Genomic DNA, 27,329 nt, shown 5'->3' with positions numbered 1-27,329 from the left:
AGGCCTGGCGCACCATCCACTGCATCACCTAGCTGCGGTTCCAGCTTCTTTTTCACCAGTCTTTGGATACCAGCTTAAAGTATAAGAATGAAGGGATGCTCACTAAGAATGGAGTGAACTAACAAGAGATGGGGGATGATGACGGACAACACACTTTATTTCCTGATACTCTTACAGAATACCTTGAAAAGGATTTCAAATAGCAAAGGAAGCAGAAAGAGGAAAACATGTGCTTGCATGTGTGTGTGCATAGATCCACTAAAGGTTGATGTCAGAGGCAATCTGCAAGGACTCAAATGATGGATAAGCATTTATTTAAGGCATCTTATGAGACAGGGCCCACGTTCAATCCTGAGCATACAAAGGCAAACGTGCATATGGAGAATAACTGCACAAGCAAGGAGAGCCGAGGATGAGGCCCATGACCTCCCATTCCTATACAACAAAGGCATGGGCTACAATTGAGATTAACTAGAAATCTCTATGTGAGGAGGCAAGTTAGACCTCAGAGGAAAGAATCATGTGACTGGACTGTGGCTCTGAAAAAAGCAAACTTTACTCAAAAGGAAGAAAATGGGCTAAAAGACATCATTATGTAAGGAAATGGAGGAAGCCAAGGGGAGAGGCTGGTGGGAATCACCGGGGTCAATACCGACAAAGGCAAATGAAGAAGCAATATGATGTGGGCAGGTCTGATGAGGGATTTAGGAACCGGATCACAAGCCTGGTCCAGAGGCAGGATACGACATCAACAAGGGACTTCAATTATCCCAACATCTGCCGGAGTCCTTTATGCCAAAAGCAGAGCCGCTACATACTTTACTGACTTGCTTTAAAGACAATTTCACAGTGGATAGATAGAGCACCGGCCCTGGATTCAGGAAGACCTGAATTCAAATAAGGACTCAGACATGTAACACTTACTAGCTGTGTGACCCTGGGCAAGTCACTTAACCCCAATTGCCTCTCTAAAAAAAACCAAACAAACAAAAACAAATGTTGAAAACTATATTTACATGTAATTTTAAAAATGCTATCCAGCAGCAAGGTGGCGCAGTGGATAGAGCACCGGCCCTGGATTCAGGAGGACCTGAGTTCAAATTCGACCTCAGACCCTTGACACTTACTAGCTGTGTGACCCTGGGCAAGTTACTTAACCCACACTGCCCCCCCCCCAAAAAAAAACCTATTAAGAAAAAAAAAGAATTGTATCAGGAATGTTAAGTCTCAAAATGAGTTAAATTTGGGGAGGATAACTAAGGAATGAGAGAAACAAACATTCCATTAAGCACCTACTATGTGCCAGGTACTGTGCTAATAAGCACTTTGCAAGTATTATCTCATTTGACACCCAGGACAACCCTGTGAGGCAGGTATTATTAACCCCATTTTGTAGTTGAAAAAACTGAGGCAGACAGGTTAAGTGACTTGCCCAGGGTCACATAGCTAGTTAAGTATCTGAGGCAGGATCTGGACTCAAGTCTTCTTGACCATAGGTCCACAACGCTATACATTGTGTGAAGTTTTTTTGTTTTTGTTTTCAAAAATAAAGATAGCAGGTACTATCACGACAGATAGGAAAAATGAGAGCTAACAACAGACAGAAGGTGAAGCTATTCAATTCTCATTTTTTCTTCCTTTCACAAAGAGTAACCTTTGGACTGGCAAGAATTAAGGAGGAAAGGCTAATAGAGAGTTCACAGTCAAGAAAAGGAAAGTTGAGAGCACTTTACTGCCCAATAAGTAGATTCTGATGAACAACATCTCTGGTTATAAAAAGAACTAACAGACGTAATCGCTCAGCCATTGTCGGTCACCTCTCCAAGATCAAGAAGATTCAAAAATGATGCAAGAAAAGGCATAGTCTTCCAAAATGAAGCAAAGGACTTGAACTGCAATTCCTGATAAAATGCTAAACCATAACTGAAGAACTGGGAGTGAACATCTGGAAAAGAAAGGAGTGGGAACAAAGAACAAGTATGGTTTCATCAGAAATGGGTTACCAGAAGGGGTAACTAGGTGGCGCAGTGGATAAAGCACCAGCCCTGGATTCAGGAGGACCTAAGTTCAAAACTGACCTCAGATACTTGACACTTACTAGCTGTGTGACCCTGGGCAAGTCACTTAACCCTCATTGCCCTGCAATTAAAAAAAAAAGAAAGTTACCAGAGAAGTAGATCCGGGAATACTTTGGCGAATGTGCCTTTGTTAGTCATTTTTTCAGTCATGTCCAACTCTTCATGACCCCTTTTAAGGTTTTTTTTTTGGCAAAGATACTGAAGTGGTTTGCCATTTCCTTCTCCAGCTCATTTTACAAATGAGGGAAGCTGAGGCAAACAAGGTGAAGTGACTTGTCCAGGATCACACAGCTACTGAGTGTCAGAGGCCAGATTTGAACTCAGGTTTTCCTGCTTCCTGGCCCAGCATGCTGTTCACTGCAGTGCCTAAATGTTCAGTTGTGCCTGATTCTCCATGACCCTTTTGGGGGCTTTCTTGACAAAGATACTGAAGTGGTTTGCCATTTCCTTCTTTAGCTCATTTTATGGACAAGGAAACCAAGACAAACAGGGTAAAGTGACTTGTCCAGGGTCATACAGCTGGTAAGTGTTTGAAGCCAGGGGAAGATGGATCTTCCTGACTCTGAGCCCGGTGCACTGTGCCACATAAGCGCCCCATAGAATGTACCTATGTTTTACCAAAACATTTGACACAGCCCCTTAGGCTACTTGTGTGCAAATGACAGAAAGATGTAAATAAGTATAATTAAGTGGATTCAGAACTGTCTCAATGATGCTAAGAATGATCATTAATGGTTCAAGGTAAACAAGGTCATGAAGAGTTGGACTTGAGATCATGCCATACAGGAATCAGGTGAAGGAAGTAGGAAAATCTAGTCTGGGACTTCAGTCAACACAACAGCTCTCTTTAAGTATTCCAAAGACTTTCACGTGGAACAGGGCCTAAACTTGTTGTCCTTGGTCCAAGAGGACAGAAACAGGAGCAATGGGTGGAAGCCACAAAGAGGCAACTTTAAACACCATGTCAGGAAAAACTACTTGACACCGAGAGCTGCCCCAGAGTAAAAAAGGCTACCTCAGAGGCCATTCATTCTGGGAGGCAGGTCAGCTCGGGCTGCTTCAGGGAGGTCTTTAAACAAAAGCTGCATCTAGGTGACCATTCGTCTGGTAGGTCAGGGTGATATTATTCAGGACTAGATTTTGGTGGGACTTTTTTTTTCCCCTTTTATTTTGCAATTAACAAGTATTTATATTTTCTCCTCCTCCCACACACAGACACAGACAGACACACAGACACAGACGAGCCTCCATATTCATCTCAAACCCTTTGTCAGAAGGTGAGCATCATGGGACCCAATTGCAATGGCTGGGCAGTGCCCTGGTCAGAGCCTCTCCCGGTTCTTTGTCTTCACAATATTATTGTTACTACATGAAATGTTCATCTGCTTCTGCTCCCTTTGTGTGGCACCACATCTCCCAAGCTGCTGAAGCCATTCCATTGCTCATTTCTCACAATAGTGTCCATTACATTAACATACCAATGGTCTATTCAGACACTTCCTAGATGATGGGCACCCCCTAGTTTTAAGTTCTTAGCTACAACAAAAAGCTGCTATCAATATTTCTGTCCGTTCTTTTTCTCCTTTCTTTGATCCCTTTAGAGAGGGATCGCTGAGTCAAGGGCTGTGGACGACTTGGGGACTTTTGGGGGTGAGTTCTAAAATGCTTTCCACAAAGACTGCTGCAATAGTGCTTTAATGTGCCTGTTTTCCTGTAGCCCCTCCAACATCTGTCATTTTCATTTTTAGTCATCCGTACCAATCTGATGGCTGTGAGATGGAACCTCTGAGTAGTTTTAATTTGCATTTTAAAAATGAGTGATCTAAGGTATTTTTTCATATGGTTATAGCTAGCTTGGATATCTTCCTTTGAGAACTGCCCACTCACATCCTTTGTTGTTCAGTCATTTTTCAGTTATGTCTGACAATTCATGGCCCCTTTTGGGGTTTTCTTGGCAGATACTGGAGCGGTCTGCCATTCCCTTCTCCAGCTCCTTTTACAAATGAGGAAGCTGAGGAAAGAGAGATTAAGTGATTTACCCAGGGTCATCTAGCTATTAAGTGTATGAAGCCAGATCTGAACTCAGAAAGATGAGTCTTTCCAACTCCAGGCCCAGCATTTAACCACTGAGACACCTAGCTCTCCCATATCCTTTGACCATTTATCAACTGGGGAATGACTCTTACAAATTTGAATCGACTCTTTGTCTATCTTAAAAATGAGACTTTGGGGGCAGCTAGGTGGCACAGTGGATAAAGCACCAGCCCTGAATTCAGGAATACCTGAGTATATTCAGCCTCAGACACTTGACACTTACTAGCTGTGTGACCCTAGGCAAGTCACTTAACCCCCATTGCCCCACCAAAAAAAAAAAAAAAAAAAGACTTTGATCAGAAACTTGAGGCCAATATTTCTCCCCAGTTAACTATTTCCCCTTCAAATGTTAGCTGCACTAGTTTTGTTTTTGCAGAAACTTTTCCTCGATGTCCTTAGTATGGTGATGAACTCTTCCCCTATCCACAGATCAGGAAGGTAACTTCTTTCTTGTCCCTCTGTAACCTCTATTTTCCTTAATGCAGTGGAGAAGGAAATGGCAAACCACTGTTGTATCTTTGTCAAGACAAGGGCATGGACAGTATGGTCCAGGGGCTAATGAAGATTCGGACATGCTTGAATGAACTGAACAACATACCTATGTACATACACGTTGTCTATCTTGATAGATGCAGAATAGACAACAGAATGGTTCGTGAGGACAGGGACTATTTCTGTCATGCTTGCTTCTCCAGTGCCTAGCATGTGGTAGGAACTGAATAAATGCTTGGAGATTTGACCCTCTGCAACTCTTGAAATTCTGGGATTTTTCTTTCCTACCTAATTTTTTTTTTGGGGGGGGGCAGTTAGGTGCTTGCAGTGAACTATAAGAAAATAATGGGCTTTGCCAACCCCCAGAGGCCCCAACTGGGATTGATTTGGACTGACTGGATTGACTGACTTAATGATTAACTCACTTAAGGTTAATTCAATTGAAGTCACACCTGCCTGACTCTGAAGAGGGTGTGTTCTCAGAGGCTGTGGACTCTGACCTCACACGAGACCACCCTCAAGTCCAGTGATCCAATGGATTTGGGTGATGCTAGCCAATGAGCTTGAAGCAGGGTGGAAGGACCACCTCTCCTTGGGGGACAGAAGGAGCTTGCTCTGTCAGTTTGGTGCTGGAACAGGCTTGTGGTGGAGGACTTGGGAGAAGAAGCAGGCCAGGCTGAACTCAGGCTTTTTCTTGGTTTTCTGACTCACTAATAAATGCTTAATGACCCAAAAAGGTGCTAAAGCTTTTAGTTTACAAGTAAACCCTAGCTAGCTTTCCCTACACTTGGGACAGGAATAAGGCGACCACACATTAGATTTTTTTTTTTTTTTTTTGCGGGGCAATGGGGGTTAAGTGACTTGCCCAGGGTCGCACAGCTAGTAAATGTCAAGTGTCTGACACCGGATTTGAACTCAGGTACTCCTGAATCCAGGGCCGGTGCTTTATCCACTGCGCCACCTAGCTGCTCCCTACACATTAGATTTTAAATGTCTCAGAACAGAATGCTGGGACTGGATTCAGGAAAACCTGAGTGCAAATCTGGCCTCTGACATTCAGTAGCTGTGTGAGCCTGGACAAGTCACTTCACTGTTTGCCTCAGTCCCCTCATTTGTATAATGAGCTGAAAAAGGAAATAGCAAACCATTCCAGTATCTGTGCCGAGAATGCCCCCAAAAGGGGGCCACCAACCTATAACTTAGACCAGTGCTGTACTCATGATTTCAAGATCTCTTTTCCACCCAGGAGCTCTCACCTGCACCCCAAAGCTGGGTTTGTTCTAGCCTGGAGCATATTCAATGTGTCTAAAACTGAACTCCTCCCCCCACCAAAGACTCTCCTTTCCAGCTGCCTCCTGGGTATTTCAAGTTGGCCGTGTCCTTTGCTCCTCAAACCAACGAGTCTTTCCCCACAACTGCCTTAATTCTATTCAGGGCATTAATAAATCTTGAGCATCGAAGTTTAAACTCTTATCATAACTCAGTCCCTAGTTGGCTTTCCTCCTTTCAGTAATGCACATTTCAAACTGCCGCCATCTAATTACTTCCAGTTTCTGTTGTCCTGATGATCAGCCACCAATCTTATCGCCTCCTAATTCAAGAATCTTCACTATCTGCTCCCTGTACAATAAATCAGGAAAACACTACAACAATCTGAACTGAAATCAGACACTGTGTAATTATAACAACCCAGTTGGCCCTAGGAGAAGAGATGGGGAGAATGGACCTCATCTTCCTTCAGCTGTAGAGATGTGACTGTGGAATGCTACAGATACTGACAGACTTGGCTGGTTTTACTGAAATGCCTTTTCTTCCTTTTAAATGTTTGTTCCAAGGATAGGGGATAGGAAGAAGTATCTATCTAGAAATTAATGTAATAATATAAACAACAAAAGGTATCTTTGGAAAAAAACCTCAATAGTTTTACAAAATGCATTTGTTTACCTTTCTGAAGTTTCCTCTGTTGGATGAATTTTTATGTCAAATGCCCTGCTGACCTTTGTGGGGTTTTCCCCCCAGCAGGAATGCTTTGTACTCTTCTTCCCTTTTTACTGAAAATCTATTTTTCAGTGATGTTTATGGGATGTGTCACTAAGGAGTAAAAACTGATTTTCTTTGCTTTTTGGGGGGAAATGTACCAATTAATCCTTTTGTCTATCATAAGTGGCGAATACTGTCGCACAATGCAGTTGGTTTTTTTCTTGGCATGTGAAGTTTCTTCATGGCTGCTTGTAAAATATGTTGTTTAACACTGATGGGCTAGAATTGGCTGATATTTCTGAGTGAGCTAAACTTGCAGTGTCTCTGCTGGACTTTTCTACCTAGATGAACTTTTTTTTTTTTAACATATAAGGTATTTTTTTTCTGTTACATGTAAAGATACTTCTCAACTTTTGTTTATACAAGCTTTACAATTTCAGATTTTTCTCCCTCCCTCCCCGCCCTCCCCCCTCCCCTAGACAGCAGGTAATCTGATATAGGTTATATCTATATATCTATATATCATATACATAGACATAGACAGATAGATATATATACACACACATATATATACACATAATAACATTAATCCTATTTCTGCATTAATCCTGTTACAAGAGAAAAAATCAGAGCAGTGATGCAGAACCTCAAAATAGAAAAAAAAAAAACAACAGCACCCAAAACAAAAGAAATAGTATGGTTCATTCAGCATCTATACTCCGCAGTTCTTTTTTTTTTTTTCCCTTGGATTTGGAGATCCTCTTCTATCACGAGTTCCCTGGAACTCTTCTGTACCATTGCATTGGTGAGAAGAATATAGTCCATCACAGTAGATCAACACTCAATGTTGATGTTACTGTGTACAATGTTCTTCTGGTTCTCCTCATCTCACTCATCATCAGTTCATGTAAGACCCTCCAGGTTTCTCTGAACTCCTCCTGCTCATCATTTCTTACAGCACAATAGTATTCCATTGTATTCATATACCACAACTTGTCCAGCCATTCCCCAATGGATGGGCACCCCCCTCAACTTCCAATTCCTTGCTACCACGTAAAGAGCAGCTAAAAATATTTTTGTACATGTGGGTCCCTTTCCCCCTTCCATGATTTCTTTGGGGAAAAGACTTAAAAGTGGAATTGCTGGGTCAAAGGGTATGCACAGCTTTATCGCCCTTTGGGCATAATTCCAAATTGCTCTCCAGAATGGTTGGATCAGTTCACAGCTCCACCAACAATGCATTAGTGTTCCAATTTTCCCACAGCTTCTCCAACATTTATTTACCTAGATGAGCTTTACATATTTTCCCAAGGCTTTTGAGTAATTTTTCTTCCATGACTTCCTAAAATATGATATTCAGGCTTGTGTTTCTAAGTAACAAAAGAGCTCAGATTTTCTTGCTGCATTTCATCCCTAGGATTGATTGTCTTGCCAATATAATGGAGAGTTCTCTCTATAAAGGGATCAGGTGTTCCCCCAATCTCCCTGTCTTTTGATTTTATTCTGTTATTTTTCTTAACATTCTTGTGTTTGAGTTCCAAGTCTGATGGTCTGTTTATTTAGAGAATCTACTAATTCAAAGAAAATCTCCACCATTTACATTCTAATAGTTCTGTTTCTCTATTTGTCTCTGATTTGGGGGGAAAGTTATTTCCACTCTCATTTCTTCCTTTGCTGAGTTATTCAACCATGTTTTAAGCAATTCTAGAAGTTTTAAAGGTTGTCTTCTCATTTCTGGGTATCTTTATTGCTGCACCATTGTCCTTGTGATGTATGGTTTTCCCATAATTTAAAAAATATTATTTATTGTTATGGAGTCTGTCTCTCTTCTTTTTTAGTCTTTGCTGATTCTTTGATCAAGTCTTTTTGATTGTTGTTGTTGGGTTTTTTTGTTGTTTTTTTGTCCCCTCTTGGATGCCTGCTGTTCTATTATGGTAAAGTTCTTGCTATTTTGAGATGACAGAGGGGAGATAGGCACTCTGTTTCTCACTCAGCCATCTTCCCAGAAGTACTAAATGTGTTGTGCATCTCTCTGATGCACTTATCATGTATTTTTTTGGTAATTATCTATGCATGTGTCATATCCTCCCACCGCCTACAAAAGCTGGGACCATGGCTTATCTAAACCTTCTATCTCTCCTAACCCCTGCTCTGCACACAGGAGGGGCCAAATGAATTTGCTGAAGTCATCAGAGAATTCTTTTGATCACCCCTCCCCCCTTTTCCCATGGCCAACATCTTCTGAATATGCTTTAAGTGTCTATACACTCCCTTGTCACTCTGCCAAAATACTACCTAGTTCATAGTTTTATGTCTCCAGCCTGGATTACTACAATTACCTCTCAATGTCTCGCTGCTTCCAGTTTCTTCTTCTCCCTGAAATCCCTCCTGCACATGACCACTGGATTCACCTTCCTCAAGTACTGCTCTAATGTCACTATCATGCTTTAGAAACTACAATGAATTTTCCACAGCTTGATCAGTCAAGTCCAAATTCCTCAGCTTGGTGTTCAGGGTTTTCCATCAACTGGCTAGACCTGACTCCACCCATTTTAATTTTCACTGCTCTAAAGGACCCAGCTCCAGTAACTTCTTGTTCCCTGGGCATCCCCGGTAAGCACATTACGACTACTTAAGTCATGCTTTTCTAACAGCTTGGGGTTCTCCCTGCTCTAGGTGGGTAAAGGGGATAAAGTACTGAGCCTGGAGTCAACAAGAATCATCTTTCTGAGTTCAAATCTGGCCTCAGACACTTACTCTAGCTATCTAACCCTGGGTAAGTCACTTAACCCCATTTGCCTCAGTTTTCCATCTGTAAAATGAGCTGCAGAAGGAAATGGCAGCGACAGCTAGGTGGCGCAGTGGATAGAGCACCGGCCCTGGAGTCAGGAATACCTGAGTTCAAATCCAGCTTCAGACACTTAACACTTACTAGCTGTGTGACCCTGGGCAAGTCCCTTAACCCCAATTGCCTCATTAAAAAAAAATAAACCAAAAAAAAAAAAAAAAAGAAGAAGAAGGAAATGGCGGTGACAGCTAGGTGGCACAGTGGATAAAGCACTGGCTCTAGATTCAGGAGGACCTGAGTTCAAATAGAGCCTCAAACACTTGACACTTACTAGCTGTGTGACCCTGGGCAAGTCACTTAATCCTCATTGCCCTGGAAAAAAAAAAAAAAGAAGGAAATGGCAAACCACTCTAGTATCTTTGCCAAAAACAAAAACAAAAACAAACCCCAAATGGGGCCATGAAGAATTAGACACAAGTGAAAAAAAAAAGAGCAACACCACTTCTTTGATACCAAAATGAACAAAACCTGCAGAGTGCTCTTCTTCCATGAGCCCTTCCCTAAGTAAGCTAAAGCTAACAACTGATTTGTACACACAGGCTACTTGAGTGTCACGTCTTGTAGCTTACTTGTTTCCCATATGTGCTTTTCTCCCTGACTAGACTGAAAATTTCTTAGGGTAAGGGACTGGCCTTCAACCTTTTAAAAATCTACAGTACTTAAAACTGTGTAGAGACCACTGCAAATTGCTTACTGCCTGCCTACTAAACAATAAAGGCTTACAGTGTCCGTAGGCAAGGGTGCCACAGTGTCATGCACACAACAAGTTGGGTAAGTTGTGTTTGGGGGCTGCCTGCCTCCCCTGAGATAAAGTACAATCTGATGATGAAAAGGCCGAGTGAGCTGTACAACCTGTCAGTGGGATAATGGACAATGTACTCACCTGGAACAGCCAGCATGTCAATACAATCAACACCCCCAGATGCAAAGCAATGCCAAGAGAAAAATGTCCCATTGTACAGAAATGCCTCTAGTATAACAACAGGCAACACAAACTGCCAATTCTAATAAGGAAGCAGCAAAAGTCCCACAACTTAAAACTTTATCATCGAATTATGCCTAAAATCTTGTTTAATACGGTGGTTTATACCAAACCTTTAGCTACTCCAAAATATAAACCTGGCATTAAGTGACTGTTATTTCGTTTTCTAATCGAAATGTTTCTGGGAAAGGAACTGTTAGTTCTAGTTGTGCAAAAGAGGACTTCAGAGAATTCTCAACAGGGAGCACATTTCAGTACACGATTCTGCTTTCCTATCATCAAGGGGACTCAAACACAGTCGTGTGTCACACCAGAAGGTAGCCGAGTGTCTGAGGTCTGAAGAGGAAGAAGCAAGTGTGAACTTGAGGTGGAATCACTACTATGAACCAGCCCAGTGACAGGACAGGACAAGCTGGATTGTCAGGGTTACCAGGCCTCCCAATAACACATGTACAAGCACACCCACTCATTTAAGAAAACACCACAATGCTAAGAACAAACAGGTGTGAGCCACAACCAGCGCTCCACAGTTAATAACTATGGTAGAGAACAAATAGGTAACCTTGACCATCAGCTAGGTTCAGTAATGAGATAGAACTTTAAGGTTTCAGGGTTTGTTCTTTTTTTTAAGTGTTAGGCTACCCAAATATAAAAGTGCTTGTCCAGTGGTAATTCCAGGGAGATGTACTATCAGTAGGTTAGTCAATGAATATACACATGTAACAAAAATCTAAGGCTGCTTCATTATAAATTTGTGCCCTATTCATTACTTTGACAAAGTAAGTTGCATTTTAGGTGGCCTATGCTCTATTTATAAGATAGCTTTTATTGCCTTACAGCATGTAAGCAGTTCAGAAAGTGTGTCTTCAAAACACGTGATTACTCTGTGCTACCCATTACCCATTCAGTTCAGTTCTTTAGTTTAGACAAAAGCATCAAGTATCTTTTCTAGGATAGAGGATTTCTGATTTTTAAAGTCAAGGCCATTCAGATTCAACTTTAAGTTTCTGCTTGTAATTATAATGTTTCTGGATTTAGATAATGCTCACACTTGCTCAAGATCCATGAGGGAAATGACCCGACAAAACTACAATGAAACAAGTTTTCACCCTATTTGCTACTTTGCTTTTGCTCGAGACAATCTTTTTAATTGAGAGTATAAAAGGTGCAACATTGTACATACCCTTTCAATAACATGAACAAAATACTCTGTTGCGTGCAGATGTACTCAACGGTAGGAGTCCTTGTGCCAATTTGTCTTCTGAGGATGTTGTTGAAGATTTGGGCCACATCTTTTTTGCCCTGTTAGAAATACAATTGATTACGCATTTACCTAACTAATCTATGGAATACAAAAACCCATGAGAGGTGCTATCTTTACAGCAGAGAATGATGACTTCTTCAAGGGTCTATGACTTTGGAGCCACCCCTTAATAACTAAGGGGACAATCTTAAACTGCTATATAGATATAGATAAGGGTTAGCAATTACATGGGGGGGGATGTCTGGCTGGCCTGGAGAGGAGTCAGGTGTACAATAAAGCTGCGAAGCCATGGCACTTTGGAGATGAGCTGTTCCCCTCTTAATGAGGTTCATCTTCCGACAAGACAGTGAACCTGGATTTGGTGGGGCCCAAGAGACCTCGTGCTCTGCTAGTACAGCTTTCTGAGAGCTCAGGGTCCCTTCTAAACCACAATAAGGTATGAGAATAGGTAGAACCCCAGTCCCATTTACTGAGGTAAATTAATAGCTGGCTTTAAAATGTTTACGGCTATTTCCTAATTTCTTTGAAATCTTTTATTTCCTTCCCCCAAGTCCCACTCCCCACCATGGGACAGCCCTGGTCTGGCTCTTGAAGGGTCCTGTTAAGTCTAAAAAGCTCCAAGCATTGGCCTGACCTGCATCTGCTCTCTGAAGACTAGGCTAGAGAGGCCCCTTCCCACAGCTCTGCCTTGCCCAACCACTCGATGGACAAAAATACAAAACAATGCCTAGGGGATGGCAAAAGGGGCAAAGGGAGCTAAAAATCCTAGTTTTTTTTATTACTGAGCTGAACCACATTTATACTGCTAGTCCTGCCATCAATGAAATCAGCAGATGATGGAAAGAACTGTCACTAAATGGAAGGATATATTAAAGGTTCTGGTTCTGGGAGGATTGAATAAATTCCATCATATGTCTGAAGGCAACAAGAAACAATTTTACGAGATATTTGTTCATCTTGCTATGCAGTATTCAAAAATGATCACATACCAACAGCTGCTGCAAAGGATTGAGAATTGGGCAAAAAAAAAATTTATGCAGAACTTATTGAGAATAAGCTCAGACTGATTACTTGTGATTGTACTGGAAGGTCCAAAGTGGTTAGAAATGCCTTTTGGGGTGGAGAGGAATGAAGGCTGTAACAGACAATGCAAAAGTGCAGAGGAGCCCCAGAAAGACGAGTACACAGTGGGTCACAGGGGGCTGATACTGAAGGGATGGAAGGAGACCGCAATAAGGCAATTGGCTGCTCCCTGCACATCCAAGGTGGGCCTCCATGAGGAGGTCGAGATGAATCGCATCCTGGGGCAATGAAAGAATGGACTGATGTGATGACTCATGACTTCTTCACTTTCTGGGTGTAAGGCATCTTCTGCCAATCTGATAAAGTCTGGGGACACCTTTTCGGAATGTTTTAAGATGTTTAAAATAAAATAATCAAGAAATCATGTTGAAATGCTAACAACTCCTAACCTAAGCCATCCCTAAGAGCTTACAGAAACCAGTAAGATACTAATCACCAAGAAGACAAGTGTCCCAATTTCCAAAAATAAGAAAGGAACGGAATCTTCCAACTAGAGGCCAAGGATCTGGATTTCGATTACTTGCAAAGTTCTAGAATATATTATTAAAGAGATGGTTAGTGAGCTTCTAGAAAAGGAAGGAGTGATCGTCAAGAGCCAGCTTAGTAAAGAAGGGATCCCGGCTTGAAGGCACAGAGAACTTAGCGAGGGTTATTAATAACGCCCAGTTGAGAAGGAAAGCTGATGTGTCTGATGACAGAGTAGCAGACCCTTTCATTGAAAGATGTTAGGATTTAAGTGGTCAGAAAGTTCAACACTGTGATCTGGCAGGTAAGAAAGTGAAGGCAACATCAGCCTGCAGTCAGAGGGGTGCTCAGACAACATCAGGGACCATGTTTTAAAGGAACACTGACCAGCTACCGAGCATCCAGAGGAAGACAATCGGGATGGTAAGGGGACTCGAGATCCTACCATAGAGGATCATTTGAAAGAACGCAGGAAGGGAGGGAAAAATGGTAACTTCTTCAAATATTTGAAGGGCTTTCATGTAGAAGCCCTTTTTGTGGTCTTACAGGTCAAAATTAGGAACAATGGGTAGAAAAGAGGCAACTTTATGGTTTGACACAAGAGAGCACAGACTGCCTTGGGAGGGAGTGGGGGACACTTCCAGCAAAGACTGGGTGGCCACTTTGCAGGGGACAGTGTAGAGGGAATTGGTGTCCGGGGACAGACCGGACTATATCAAGGATTCTTAACCCCTGTGTGTGTGTCATGGACCCCTTTGGCAGTTTTGGGAAGCCTACACACAATTCTCAGAAAGATGCTTCTTAAATGCATAAAATAAAATACAGAGGATTACCAAGAAACCCAATTATATTTAAATACACAGACTCTAGGTTCACAATCCCAAGTTTAAATGGTTTCTAAGGTTTCTTCCAACTCTGAGATTTGGGCCAAACTTAATACGATGGTGTACTCCAAAGGGATAAATTCCACTGAGGCTCAAAAAATCAACTCTAGTTGTACAAAAGAGGGAAGAGCAATTTTTCTGAAAACAATCTTCAGGCTTTAGAGAGCTGTGTGCTAAGTGATTCAACAGTGTAATAATACAGCAACCAAAAAAGCCAATGGGATCTTGGGCTGCAGTATGGGCCAGGACTGATTTTTCATAAGCAATCTCAAAGGAGACAATTTGAAAAGAATGGAAAAGACCAAAAGTGAGACTTTTACCCAAGTAGCAGTAATTACTGATGCCTATGTCCTTCTCCTATCACCTTTATGAGAACAGTCTAAACATGCAATGAAACTATGAGGAGGGACTCGGAAGACTTTCACAGATGTTTTCGTAGTTAAATGAAGTGCAGAGAATGTGAGATCCTGCCATTCAACTGTTTGCTAACTTTTAAGAATGCACTGAACTAAAAACAACAACAACAACAAACTACTGCTTTGAAGGCTCTTTTCAAACAAGGTGTTTCCTGTGTCTATTAAGATTGGGGGGGGGGGGGGGCAGTGGATAGAGCACCGGCCCTGGAGTCAGGAGGACCTGAGTTCAAATCCAGCCTCAGACACTTAACACTTAACTAGCTGTGTGACCCTGGGCAAGTCACTTAACCCCAATTGCCCCACCAAAAAAAAAAAAAAAAAAAGATTACACGGGGCAGCTAGGTGGCACAGTGGATAAAGCACCAGCCCTAGATTCAGGAGGACCTGAGTTCAAATCCAGCCTCAGACACTTGGCACTTACTAGCTGTGTGACCCTGGGCAAGTCACTTAACCCTCATTGCCCTGCAAAAAAAAAAATTACACAAAATTTTATGACTGAATGAAAATGCAGAGAACTGCCAAACTTTCCCACTTGGGTCTCTTACTCAACTGAGGGTCTCATCTGTCTCACTTTGCCAGACTGTGTGTGTGTGTGGGGGGGGGGGTCGTCTGTAAAGCACTACAACATCCATAAAGAGTACAAAAGTGGGGTGGGGTGGGGTAGGGAGTGAGGGTAGGTATCATGTACTAAGAATGAGGAAAAAAGATGGTGAGAAAGCAGCCTGAAGGCAGCACTAAGGGTCCCCAAATATTCAAGGAATGAAAAGAGTAGTGACCGTCCAGAGAGGGTTCTAGAGTACCTCCTACAAAGAGAATTTCTAGAACTTCAGGGGGAAAGTCATGGAGGGTCGTAATCTGTGGAGGTGGAAGGAGCACACACCCTACTGACAAAACCACAGATCCAGCTCAATCAATCATTTGTTTTGTCCCACCTGGCAGCTCCAAAATTAATCATTTTCAATATATTGACAATAAAGGAAGAGCAAAAGCAATGCTCTAGACCAGTTCTGAAGGACTTATGATGCCTCCAGAGAAAGCTCTGATGGAGTCTGAGTGCAGACTGAAACTTTACTTTTCTTGTGGGTTTTACTGGGGGAGAAGGTGTGTGTGCTTTTTTCCCAACACACCTGACGGCACTGTCTAACCTCTATCAAACGGATTGCCTTCTCCGTGAGAGGGAAGGGGAGGAAGGAGAACTTGGAACTCGATATTTAAAAATCTAATGTTAAAAATTGTTTTTGCATGTATTAAAAATAAAAGATTACGGGTCTGTTTGTATTTTTACTGTAGTCTCTGTCACTCTGACCCAGCTTCTAACTCCCAAATCCAGTTTCAGGAACTCAAGAACAAAACCTATGACTCCTTTCCCTGCTTCATTTCTGCAGATATTGGCCCCAAGGACTCAGAAGGGCCATTTTGAAACAGGCCTCCCTGGGGACTGTGGCTCTTTCTTACGAGGCTGCCATTCACACATGAACGTGATTCCATCACCAACCTTGACTGGGAAACCGATGACAGGTTTCTCTTCGTCTCTCTCAAGCTGAAGCAGTGAAAGAGGAAGTGCTTGAACGGATGGACAAAGGACCAGGCCTGCTGCAGCAAAGCTACTACGGGGCAATGGGTGGGAGTAGGGGAGAAGCACCAAGGGACTGTAGGTCCAGAGCAAACAGGCAGGACTCAGCATCACAGGAATGGCTGCCTTGTAAAGGGAATTCAGAGTTCTCCAAAGTCTCCAACCTGGGCTCCAGGTTCCAGGGCAAGTAGGTTGTTTTCTGAGATGAGCACATGCCCCAAGCATGGGCACTAACAGTCCTGTATCATGGCTGAGAGATGGATATTACACTCGTAGCAAAGTATTCCTAGAGCAGAGGACCAAAAGCCAGGAGACTGAAGGGGAATCTCATTAGCCCCAGGGAAGCATCAAGATATATTTAAGTGCCTTTTGTGTCTAATTTGATTCAGAGTTTAATTCCTAAATCTTTATTAAGCACCAAAAACATTTAAGGCATTGGGGATAAAGACATTTTTTTAACATCAGTCCTTGTCCTCAGGGATATGAGAAAAGGGGGTAGGGAGAGGGAGAAGGAGGGAAAGGGAATCACACTAGGGAGCTGTGAACTGATCCCACCATTCTGGAGAGCAGTTTGGAACCATATGCAAAAGGCTATTAAACTGTGTATACCGGGGGTAGCTAGGTGGCGCAGTGTATAGAGCACAGGCACTAGAGTCAGGAGTACCTGAGTTCAAATCCAGCCTCAGACACTTAACACTTACTGGCTGTGTGACCCTGGGCAAGTCACTTAATCCCAATTGCCTCACTAAAAAAAATTTTAAAAATTAAAAAAACAAAAACTGTGTATACCCTTTGACCCAGCAATACCACTACTAGGTCTATATCCCAAAGGGATCATAAAAAAGGAAAAAGGATCCACATGTACAAAAATATTTATAGCTGCTCTTTTTGTGGTGGCAAAGAATTGGAAATGGAAGGAATGCCCATCCACTGGGCAATGGCTGAACAAGTTGGGGTGTATGAATGTAATGCAACACTATTGTGCTGTAAGAAAGGATGAGCAGGCAGATTTCAGAGAAACCTGGAAGGACTTAACATGAACTGATGCTGAGTGAGAGGAGCAGAACCAGGAGAACATTGTACACAGTATCAACAACATTATGTGATGATCAGTTGTGATAGACTTAAGTCTTCTCAGCAATACAATGATCCAAGATAATGCCAAAAGACTCATGGTGGAAAATGCTCTCCACATTCAGAAAAAGAACTATGGAGTCTGAATGCAGATTGAAGCATACTATTTTCACTTTTGGTCGTCATTGTTTATTCTTTCTTGTGTTCCCCCCCCCCTTTTACTCTGATTCTTCTCTTACAACATAACTAATGTAAAAACATATTTAACATAATTGCAATCTACAACCTATATCAGATTGTTTGCTGGCTTTGGGAATGGGGAGGGAAAGAAGGGTGGGAGAAAATTTGGAAATCAAAAAAAAAATCTTTACATGCAATTGGGGAAAACATTTTAAATAAAATTAAAAAAACAATAAATTTAAAATAAAAAAGAAAGGTACAACCAGAGCTTGACTTTGCCCTTAGGGCTTTCAGCTAAGAATTCTTTTCAAATCTAAACTAGGGAGACAATGAGTTTTTCAGCTAAGAATGATATAGTCGGATTTGCACTTATTAGTAATTATTAGGATAATCCTAGAACCGTGTGAAGGAACATTTGGTGGTGAGAGGGAAAACAGAGGGCAGGGAGACCACTTTGGAGGTTATGGCAGTTAGTTGTAGGCCTGAATCTGTACTGTGGGAGAAAAAGCAGAGAAAGGATTCAAGAGATGCTGCCCAGGTAGTAGAACTGACAGAACTTGGCAGTTGATTGGCTGGAGGAAAGAAAGAAATGTCAGAGGCTTTGAAATGGGACAAAGGTAGTGTCAACAGACAGTGGGAAGCTGGAGGAAGGTCAGGCTTTGGCAGCCATGCAAAACTAAGACTTCAGGGGACAGCCCCTGTGTAGAGGTGTTAAGTGGGTGATACACCCAAGGACAGTGCCACGGGGACACTACACCTAGCATCAGGGTCTGAGCAGCCTAAGCACTCCATGAGACACAAAGCCTTCCTGCTCTTATGAAATGTCCAAGCTCTCCCTGGGTTCTTGTCTTATTTCTCGTCATTCCATGGAATGGGCTGCACACATAAGTGGACACGGAACAACAAAGAAGAGTTCCTAGGGGATGGCAGGCAAAGAGCAGTAGCCATGGGCTCCATTCAGTCCTGGCTCTGCCTCTAGAAAATGCAGCACAAGCTTCTCTATGTCAGAAAAGAGGCAGAGAAATAAAAACCTGCCACCTTTCCTCTTTTGGTCCATTCCTGTGAGGATCCAATGAGAGCACTGGGGAAGGCCTATGGGAAGGGTGCTGTTCTTACCTCGAAATCAATGAGCTGTAAGTCAGCTACCAGCGTGCTCAGGAGGCCACTGTTGTAGAGCTCCTGAGCCAGCTGGGCCACGGCCTCTGTCTGTGGCTCTTTCTCATTGGTGCCATACAAGATTTCCTTCATAGCAACCAGGTTTTTGGAAACCTCTTCTGTAGCCTGATGAAACAAGAGATACACACAGTAAGTATTCCCAGCACCAAAGCAACTTAACTTTCAATGCATTTTTTTAAAGCAAATTAAAGAAAGTTTTGTTAAAAAACAACTTTTCCCAACAGCTTATGAATTTGAACATGGTTTAGTCTGGGGAAAGGGGCTAAATTTCTTTAAATAAAACTCTGAGTCAGACCAAAACTGACTGACAAGGAAGATATAATACCAGGAATTTAAAGGGCAGATACAGGCCCTAGTCTTCAAAATGCTGTTACTTCCTCTCAAAAAAGTATTCCCTCCCTGAATGACACAACAAATCTCTTTAAAGGCCACCTCCTTGATATAGCAAGCAGGTTGGCACATCCCTCCCTAATGGACTGGCTTTCAAACTGGCAGAGCGAGGCAATGCCCTGGGCGGGTTTCTAATACTGTGTAATGAGCTTTAAATGGCTGACTTGAAGTAACGGTGCTTTCCTTGAGCTTCTAGATGCTGCAAATAAATAGTGAGTTCCAGTGTCCTTTGAATAGACACATGTAGAAGTTCTGACACCTCAGCGTTTCTCCCCAGACCTGTTTGGCTTTCAGGCCATTCTTCCCTGTGGTGCAGCAAAGAAAAGCTCAGTGATTCAGAAGCAGGCGAGAGGCTCATTGTCTTGCCTCTGCTTTCTTCTGCTCTGGATATTCTATTACCCATGATTTCCACAGGATGGGTAGAGGCAAGGAAAGGAGATGATGCTAAAATGAGTTTTCTTCTTTACAAGTAATTTCTTTTTTAAAAAATATCAATAGTATTTTATTTTTTTCTTTCTTTTTTTTTTTTTCCTGAGGCAATTGGGGTTAAGTGGCTTGCCCAGGGTCACACAGCTAGTAAGTGTTAAGTGTCTGAGGCTAGATTTGAACTCAGGTCCTCCTGAATCCAGGGCTGGTGCTCTATCTACTGCACCACCTAGTTGCCCTATTTTTTCAATTATATATAAAGACAGTTTTCAACATTCATTTTTATAAGATTTTGAGTGCCAAATTTCCTCCCTCCCCAAGACAGCAACCTGATAGAGGTTTCATGTGCCATCACATTAAACATATTTCCACATTAGTCATGCTGTGAAAGAAGAATCAGAACAAAAAGGAAAAACCACAAGAAAGGAAAAACAAAAAGATAGTGAAAATAGTGTGCTTCGATCCACATTCAGACTTCATGGTTTTTTCTCTAGACATGGGGTGCATTTCCCATCATCATAAGTCTTTTGGAATTGTCTCGGATCATTGCCCTGCTGAGAAAAGCCAAGGCTAGCACAGCTGATCATCACACAATGCGGCTGTCACTGTGTATAATGCTCTCCTGGTTCTGCTCACGTCACTCAGCATCATTTACTAGTAATTTCAGCAAAAGGTTTGGTGGGAAAGAGATTTAAACTAACTGTTCAAATGCTGTTTTGGAGTGAAGGTATCTATTTTAAAACTCCCACCATTCCCTAGTCACCGAGTCCAGTTTTATGAGGTGCCTCTGGCCACGGTGCTGGTACTGCCCAAGGTGGCACCTGAGACCAGCTCTCCCTGACCTGCATCCTTTCAATCTGCCACTCTCTTTCCCCCACTACCATCACCCACTTAGAAGAAGCATTACAAAACTGTGGATGGATAGGAAAGGGTTAGTAGGAATGTTATTAAATGGAGGCATATTGCCATGATTTCCCAAACAAAGCTAAGATTACATTGTAATTCTCTGGAGCAGCTAGGTGGTGCAGTGGATAAAGCACCAGCCCTGGATTCAGGAGGACCTGGGTTCAAATCTGGCTTCAGACACTTGACACTTACTGGCTGTGTGACCTTGGGCAAGTCACTTAACCCTCATTGCCCCGCCAAAAACAAGCAAGCAAACAACAACAACAACAACAAAATTGCAATTCTCTACCTAGAATGAGAGGGGCCCTCATCCACTTAACATAGTCTGTGAATGAAAAGCACCTGCGATAATAAATTGTTCATTCTTATTCCACCAGGCACCTAGGCTTGGATCTGGAAGAGATGAGTTCGAATCCTGTGTCAGACATTTCGCTGTGTGATCCTGGGCAAGTCACTGAATGTCTCAGCCTCTGTTTCCCTATCTGTAAAATGGAAACAATAATAGCCCTTTCCTCCCAGGGTTTTTGCGGTGATCAAATGAGATAAAGCGAGTCAAATGCTTTGTAAACCGTAACCTGCTCTATTAAGTGTGAGCTACTGTTATTAGTCCTATTATTACGGTTGGAACACAGTGTCAGTTCTTCAACCACATTCTTTATCACCTGCTGAGAGGCACTGCCCAACTCTGGAACTCATCATAAGGCACTACACTGTGTCCACAGTTCCATTGTTTGTCCCTCTCGCCCTGCCTCACATCTACCTTCGCTGGGGCTGCCAATTCTTGCAACCTCTACCACGCCCTTCTGGGTAAGGAGACCACCTGCCTAGAAGAGTCAGAGCCTGCCATGCTCTCCTCATGAACATCTAAACTTCCTCATTCCTTTCAATTTTCTGACGTGATTATTACTGACGTTTTTTTATTTTTGATACGAATAAAGCAATATAATTGTGCTGGTCTGGCCCAATAGATTTTTTTTTAATTAATGTGACTTATTTTACTTTTTCAATTAACAAGCATTTATTTTCTCTTTCTCTTACCTTCCCATCTCTTCCTTGCAATTGACAAGAAAAAGGAAAAACCTTTCACTAGATACGGACATACCCTGCCACATCCCAAACCAGAGGGCTCATTCTACCCTGAGTCCATCACTTCCATCAGGAATTACTCTCAGCACCTGCGCCCTGCCACCATAGCTGTTCACTGCACTGATTAGAGTTCTTCAGTCTCTCCAAATGATTTGTCTGCATAATGTTGTTGTTACCATATAATAAACTGCTTTCCTGGTTCTGCTCCCTTCACTTTGCAACAGTTCATCCAACAGTTCATCTGGTTTCTCTGAAACAGTCCCCTTCACCATTTTTTATGGTAAAATAATAGCTCTTAATAATAATCACTAGCATTTATTTAGCACTTTTACGATGTGCAAAGTGCTTCACATGTGTTGCCTCCTTTGACCCTCACAACAACCCTAGGAGGTATATGATCCATTTTATAGAAGAGGAAAGTAAGAGATTAAGTAACTTGCTCAGGGTCTCATATCAAGTGAGCGTCTGAGGTGGGGTTTGCATTCAGGGCTTCCTGACTAGATATGCCACCTAATTACTCTAATTTGTTCAGCCTTAGTTTCAAGGTCTTTGCCACTATATGAAGAACTACTACTAGAAATATTTTGGTACATATGTATCCTTTTCTTCCTTTTTTGATCTTCTTGGGATCTGGCCTAATAGTGGTATCTCCAAGTCAAAAGTTAGGCACACATGGGTGACATTTCAGGGATAGTTCCTTCCAAACTGCTTTCTAGAAGGGCTGGACCTATTCGCAGTTTTCCCAAAGTGCCTGTTTTCCCACAGCCTCTCCAACATTTGTCATTTTCTTTTCAGTCATCTCTGTCAATCTGATAGGTGTGAGACAAAACTGGGAATACAACAGACAGTCTCTGCTCTCATTGAGCCCATAGTCTAATGGAAATAACATTAAGGAAGATGCATGGCCATGGCCTTTTCTGCTGCACCTCAAGGACAGTGAGGGCCTGGCCATTTGACTCATAGCTCTGTGCTGTCTCCCCACATTAGAATGTGACCTCCTTTAAAGCAGGAACTATATGCAGCACTTCTCCACTGGTATTCTCAGTGTTTAATAAATGACATTTCAGGAATTCATCCATCTTTATATTCAAGAGCAATTAATGATCAAATAACCAACAATGGCTTTTAAAGAACCTACTAGGTTCTAGGTACTCCACTAGGCACTGGGAACACAAAGGCAAAGTGAGAGCTTGTGATCTGGAAGTGGGAAACTACACACACACATTCTGTTGAACTGCTTTGCAACTGTGTCCAACTCCATGTCTCTGTGACCCCATTTGGGGTTTTCTTGGCAGATCCTGGAGCAGTTTAGCATGTCTTTCTCCAGTTCATTTTACAGAGGAGGAAACTGAAGCAAACAGGGTGCAGTGACTTGCCCAGGGTCGCCCAGCTAGGAAGTGTCTGAGGTGTACTGTATGCTATGGTGCCACCTAGCTGCCCTCCACGCAAATAGCTGTGTACAAGATAGATACTAGATACCTGGGGTGGTGGAGAGGGGCACTGGCGGCTGGAGAGCAGGAAAGGACAGAGCTGAAGAGAGTCCCCCAGGCCCAGGGGGTGGCAAGTGTAAGGGCGGGAAGGCAAACGATAAACTGTCACCTGACAGATGACACATGTAAAGTGTCTTAAAACTTAAAACCAATCTTAAACTGCTATATAGATATAGATAAGGGTTAGCAATTACATGGGGGGGTGTCTGGCTGGCCTGGAGAGGAGTCAGGTGTACAATAAAGCTGCGAAGTCATGGGACGGGTTGTAGAGGGACAGAGGACTTGCAGTTGCTTTAGATCTATGCTCATGGGAAAATTAGGAGAGGAATATTTACCTGTCAGATCTATGGAGAGGGAAAAAAATTTATGAGCAAACAAAAGATAGAGAACATTATGAAATGCAAAATGGATTGTTTTGATTACATTAAATTAAAAAGGTTTTACACAAACAAAACCAATGCAACCAAGACTAGAAGGAAAGCAGAGGGGGCAGCTAGGTGGCGCAGTGGATAAAGCGCTGGTCCTGGATTCAGGAGTACCTGAGTTAAAATCTGGCCTCAGACACTTGACACTTACTAGCTGTGTGACCCTGGGCAAGTCACTTAACCCTCACTGCCCTGCAAAAAAACAAAAACACACACACACAAAAACAAAAACCACAAAAAAAAGAAGGTAAGCAGAAAGCTGGGAAATAATTTTAATAGTCAGTGGTTCTGATAAAGGCCTCATTTCTAAAATATATAAAGAACTGGATCAAATTTATAAGAATATAAATCATTTCCCAATTGAGAAATGGTCAAAGCATACGAACAGGCATTTTTCAGATTAAGAAATTAAAGCCATCTAGGGGCAGCTAGGTGGCACAGTGGATAAGGCATTGGCCCTGGATTCAGGAGGACCTGAGTTCAAATCCTGCCTTAGACACTTGACACTTATTAACTGTGTGACCTTGGGCAAATCACTTAACCCTCATTCCCCCCCCCCCCCCAGTGAAGAAATTAAAGCTATCTACAGCCATTTGAAAAAATGCTCTCAGGGCAGCTAGGTGGCGCAGTGGATAGAGCACTGGCCCTGGAGTCAGGAGTACCTGAGTTCAAATCCAGCCTCAGACACTTAACACTTACTAGCTGTGTGACGCTGAGCAAGTCACTTAACCCCAATTGCCTCACCCCCCCCCCAAAAAAATAAATAAATAAATAAATAAAACAACTGAGGTACCACCTCACACCTATCAGATTGGCTATTATGACAAAAAAGAAAACTGATAAATGTTGGAGAAGATGTGGGAAAATGAGAACACTAATGCATCGTTGGTGGAACTGTGAACTAATCCAACCATTCTGGAGGTCAATTTGGAACTATGTCCAAAGGGTTATGGGGCTGTGCATACCCTTTGACCCAGTCAACACTACCACTAGGTCTATATCCCAAAGAGATCACAAAAAGGGAAAAGGACCCACATGTACCAAGATATTTATAGCTGCTCTTTTTGTGGTGGCAAAGAACTAGAAATTGAGGGGCTGCCCATCAACTGGAGAATGGCTGAACAAGTTGTGGTATATGAATGTAATGGAATACAACTGTGCTGTGAGAAATGATGAGCAGATGGATTTCAGAAAAACCTGGAAAGAATTACACGAACTGATGCTGAGTGAAGTGAGCAGAACTGTGAAAGACTTAACTATTCTCAACAATACAATGCTCCAAGACAATCCCAAAGGCCTATACTATCCACCTCCAAAGAAAGAACTGATATTGATGGAGCACAGACGGAAGCAGGCGATTTTTCACTTTCTTTCATTTTTTCCCCTTTTATTCAAGTTTTCTTGTACAAAATGACTAATATGGTCATGTTTTACATAACTGTACATGAATAATCCATTTTTGATTTCTTACTGCCTAAGGGAGGGGGTAGGGAAGGGAAGGATAAAATTTGGAACTCAAAACTATAAATAAAAATGCTCACGATCAAAATCAATAAATAGATAAATGGATGTGTGCTCCTGTGAACTACTTAGTAAAAAAGGAAAAATGCAGTGTTTGTTAGGTTGGCATAAGCCATCTCCTACACCTGTAAGGTCTTATTCCCCCAGCCTCACCTACTCAAGTCTAGTCTGCTCCTTCAAGCCAAAGAGCTGCAGAGTCACCAAGCACTGAAGATGATGCTCCAGGAGGGGCCTCTTACAGCCCCACCTCTGTCATTGTGTCCTTTTTCTCTATTATTAGGTTTTCTTAACACAACAGGGAAAATCTCTTTGGCTCCATTTGGTTGCATTGTCCTTTTCCAGGCCCAAGTCACTAACTGCAAAAGGACTTCCTTTTCTTCATTTTAACTCTCCTCCCCTGGGGTAACTTCTCCAGGAAGTTCTGAAAAGTTACTTCATAGATAACCTAGAGTTTGGAAGCCATTCGAATAAACAACTTTCTTTTTGTGCCTATTTTCTCTTTCAAAAATACTTTGCTTGTCTAATTGACGAGGTCTTCCCATGAACAATGATTATAAACAATCTGTTATCTATAGAGCTCTTAGTCCCCAGAGTCCGTATCACAGAACCTGAACTCTAGAAGGGATCTCCACAAACTGTCTAGTCCGGTGTGTTCCCAACCAGAAACACCCTCTACAGCAGAGGGGTCAAAACACCTGCTCCACAACAGTCTCGTGGGGCCAAGCCAGATTAAAACGGAACTGGGAAGTGTTTAACAAAATGGATAAAAATACACTAGATTGGGGGCAGCTAGATGGCGCAGTAGATAGAGCACTGGCCTTGGAGTCAGGAGTACCTGAGTTCAAATCCGGCCTCAGACACTTAACACTTACTAGCTGTGTGACCCTGGGCAAGTCACTTAACCCCAATTGCCTCACTAAAAAAAAATAAAAAAATAAAAAAAATACACTAGATTACAGATAATATTAACACAGGGTTTCCTAAGCCTGTAAGTGGCCAGCAGAATTCTTAGGTATGGCTCAGTGGCCCCATAGCCACTCCCTAGCACATCCTAAGTGCTCACTCAGCCTCTGCTCTGAAGACCCCAAATGAATCCACTCCCTTCTGGACAGCTGTTAGGGTCATTTCTCTTCTAACTAAAATCTGCCTCTCTAGAGACTTCTGCTCTGAGTTAGAACAATAAAGAACACAAGAACTGACAGCAAACATTAGCTCGGGGCCCCATAAGAAAGCGGTGTCGAACTCAAACAACCCTTGCAGGCCACACAGTGACTTAAAAAACCTCAAGTTGACATTACCTATGTTGTATTGTATTTTACTTGTGAGTTTGATACCTCTGGCCTAGACACTGAGAGATCAAGCGACTTGGGCCCCCCTCCCCCAAGTGTGAGAGGCAGATTTTGAACCCAAGTCTCTCTCAACTCCTGGGTAACACCGTAGTACGTGGCAGAGGTGAGACTAACACCCAAGGCTGCCAAGTTGGCTGAATCTTTATCTGCTATGCCAGCCATCTCTCATTAACCATTAATTTACTCCCATTAGCTGAAGCAGAGGAAATGAATGGGAAAGCACATACGTGCTTAATATGTGTCAAGCACTATGCTAAGTGCTGGGAATAAAAATACAGAAGCAATAACTAATGAATTTATCTAAGTCTATGAAATTTAATTGTCAAGTAAACTGAACACCTACTGTGTGTAAGGCACTGTGCTGGGAGCTGACAAAATGCTACCCTAGGTTGGACGAGGGCTCCATTCAGCAGTTTCTCAGATCCAGACTCCAGGAAAGCTCCCCCATAAAGATGGGCCTTCTCATGGTTCCTGTGCCCTCAGAAAGCTCAACACACCTGGGAAAATAGCTCAGACCACCCTCAACTGGCAGGTCTGCTTTCCCCTGAGAGGGTTCGGGCAACTCATTCCCAGAAAGGGTTTGGAGGACCCTGGGAGAGATGCCTTACTTTTGTTTTTTTAAACAAGGGAAGAAAAAATGCTTCTGCATAACTAAGGTGGATGGACATTTGCCCAGAATTCGCTCCTGACATTGTGGTAAACTTGAGTTCCTGGAGGAAGGTAAGAGGAGAGCCCTTTTTTCAATCCTTGGGAATGAATGAAGCAGCCCCCCAGGAAAAGGGGCAGATATTGAGTATTAGCCCCTCACTGGGACTCCTAGGGAGAGGGAAGACTTGGCTGGTCTTGGCATCAGGACAGCACACCCAAAATGATATAACCTCTTTGCTACTTTACTCCAAGTGACCGAACCATGAAGAAATGGTGACTGGGTCTGAAGTGTCACCCTCTGGCCCACGGCTCAGCACTTTACATTGGGGCACTCCTCATGAACTGGAAAGCTTTGTCACATTCCACCAGGCAGACTAGATCGTTGAGATCTGGGACTCGGCTCTGGAGGCTGAGGATGGAAGAAAGCAGAGGCCTAGGATTTCTGGCCTTTGTTATCTTCCAGATTCTGTCCGTCTATAAAGGCACCATTAAACTGACT

The 27,329-nt window shown here is 42.6% G+C and overlaps 1 protein-coding gene across 2 annotated transcripts in view; it reads right to left on the bottom strand.

Annotated features, from left to right (window-relative positions):
* CAB39 (calcium binding protein 39) overlaps positions 1 to 27,329 on the bottom strand; it is a 109,191-nt gene that overhangs the window by 14,925 nt on the left and 66,937 nt on the right. For both annotated transcript variants that reach the window (XM_044002000.1, XM_044001999.1), the window contains exons 3-4: positions 18,530 to 18,694; positions 11,658 to 11,776 (exon numbers count right to left, since the gene is read on the bottom strand). In XM_044002000.1, coding sequence (XP_043857935.1) covers positions 11,658 to 11,776; positions 18,530 to 18,694 — 284 coding nt within the window. The remainder of the gene's footprint in view (positions 1 to 11,657; positions 11,777 to 18,529; positions 18,695 to 27,329) is intronic.

The sequence above is a fragment of the Dromiciops gliroides genome, chromosome 4, assembly GCF_019393635.1.
Source record: "Dromiciops gliroides isolate mDroGli1 chromosome 4, mDroGli1.pri, whole genome shotgun sequence".
Lineage (NCBI taxonomy): Eukaryota > Metazoa > Chordata > Mammalia > Microbiotheria > Microbiotheriidae > Dromiciops > Dromiciops gliroides.
Note: the sequence above shows the minus strand (reverse complement) of the source record. Positions and strands in the feature narration are given on the sequence as shown.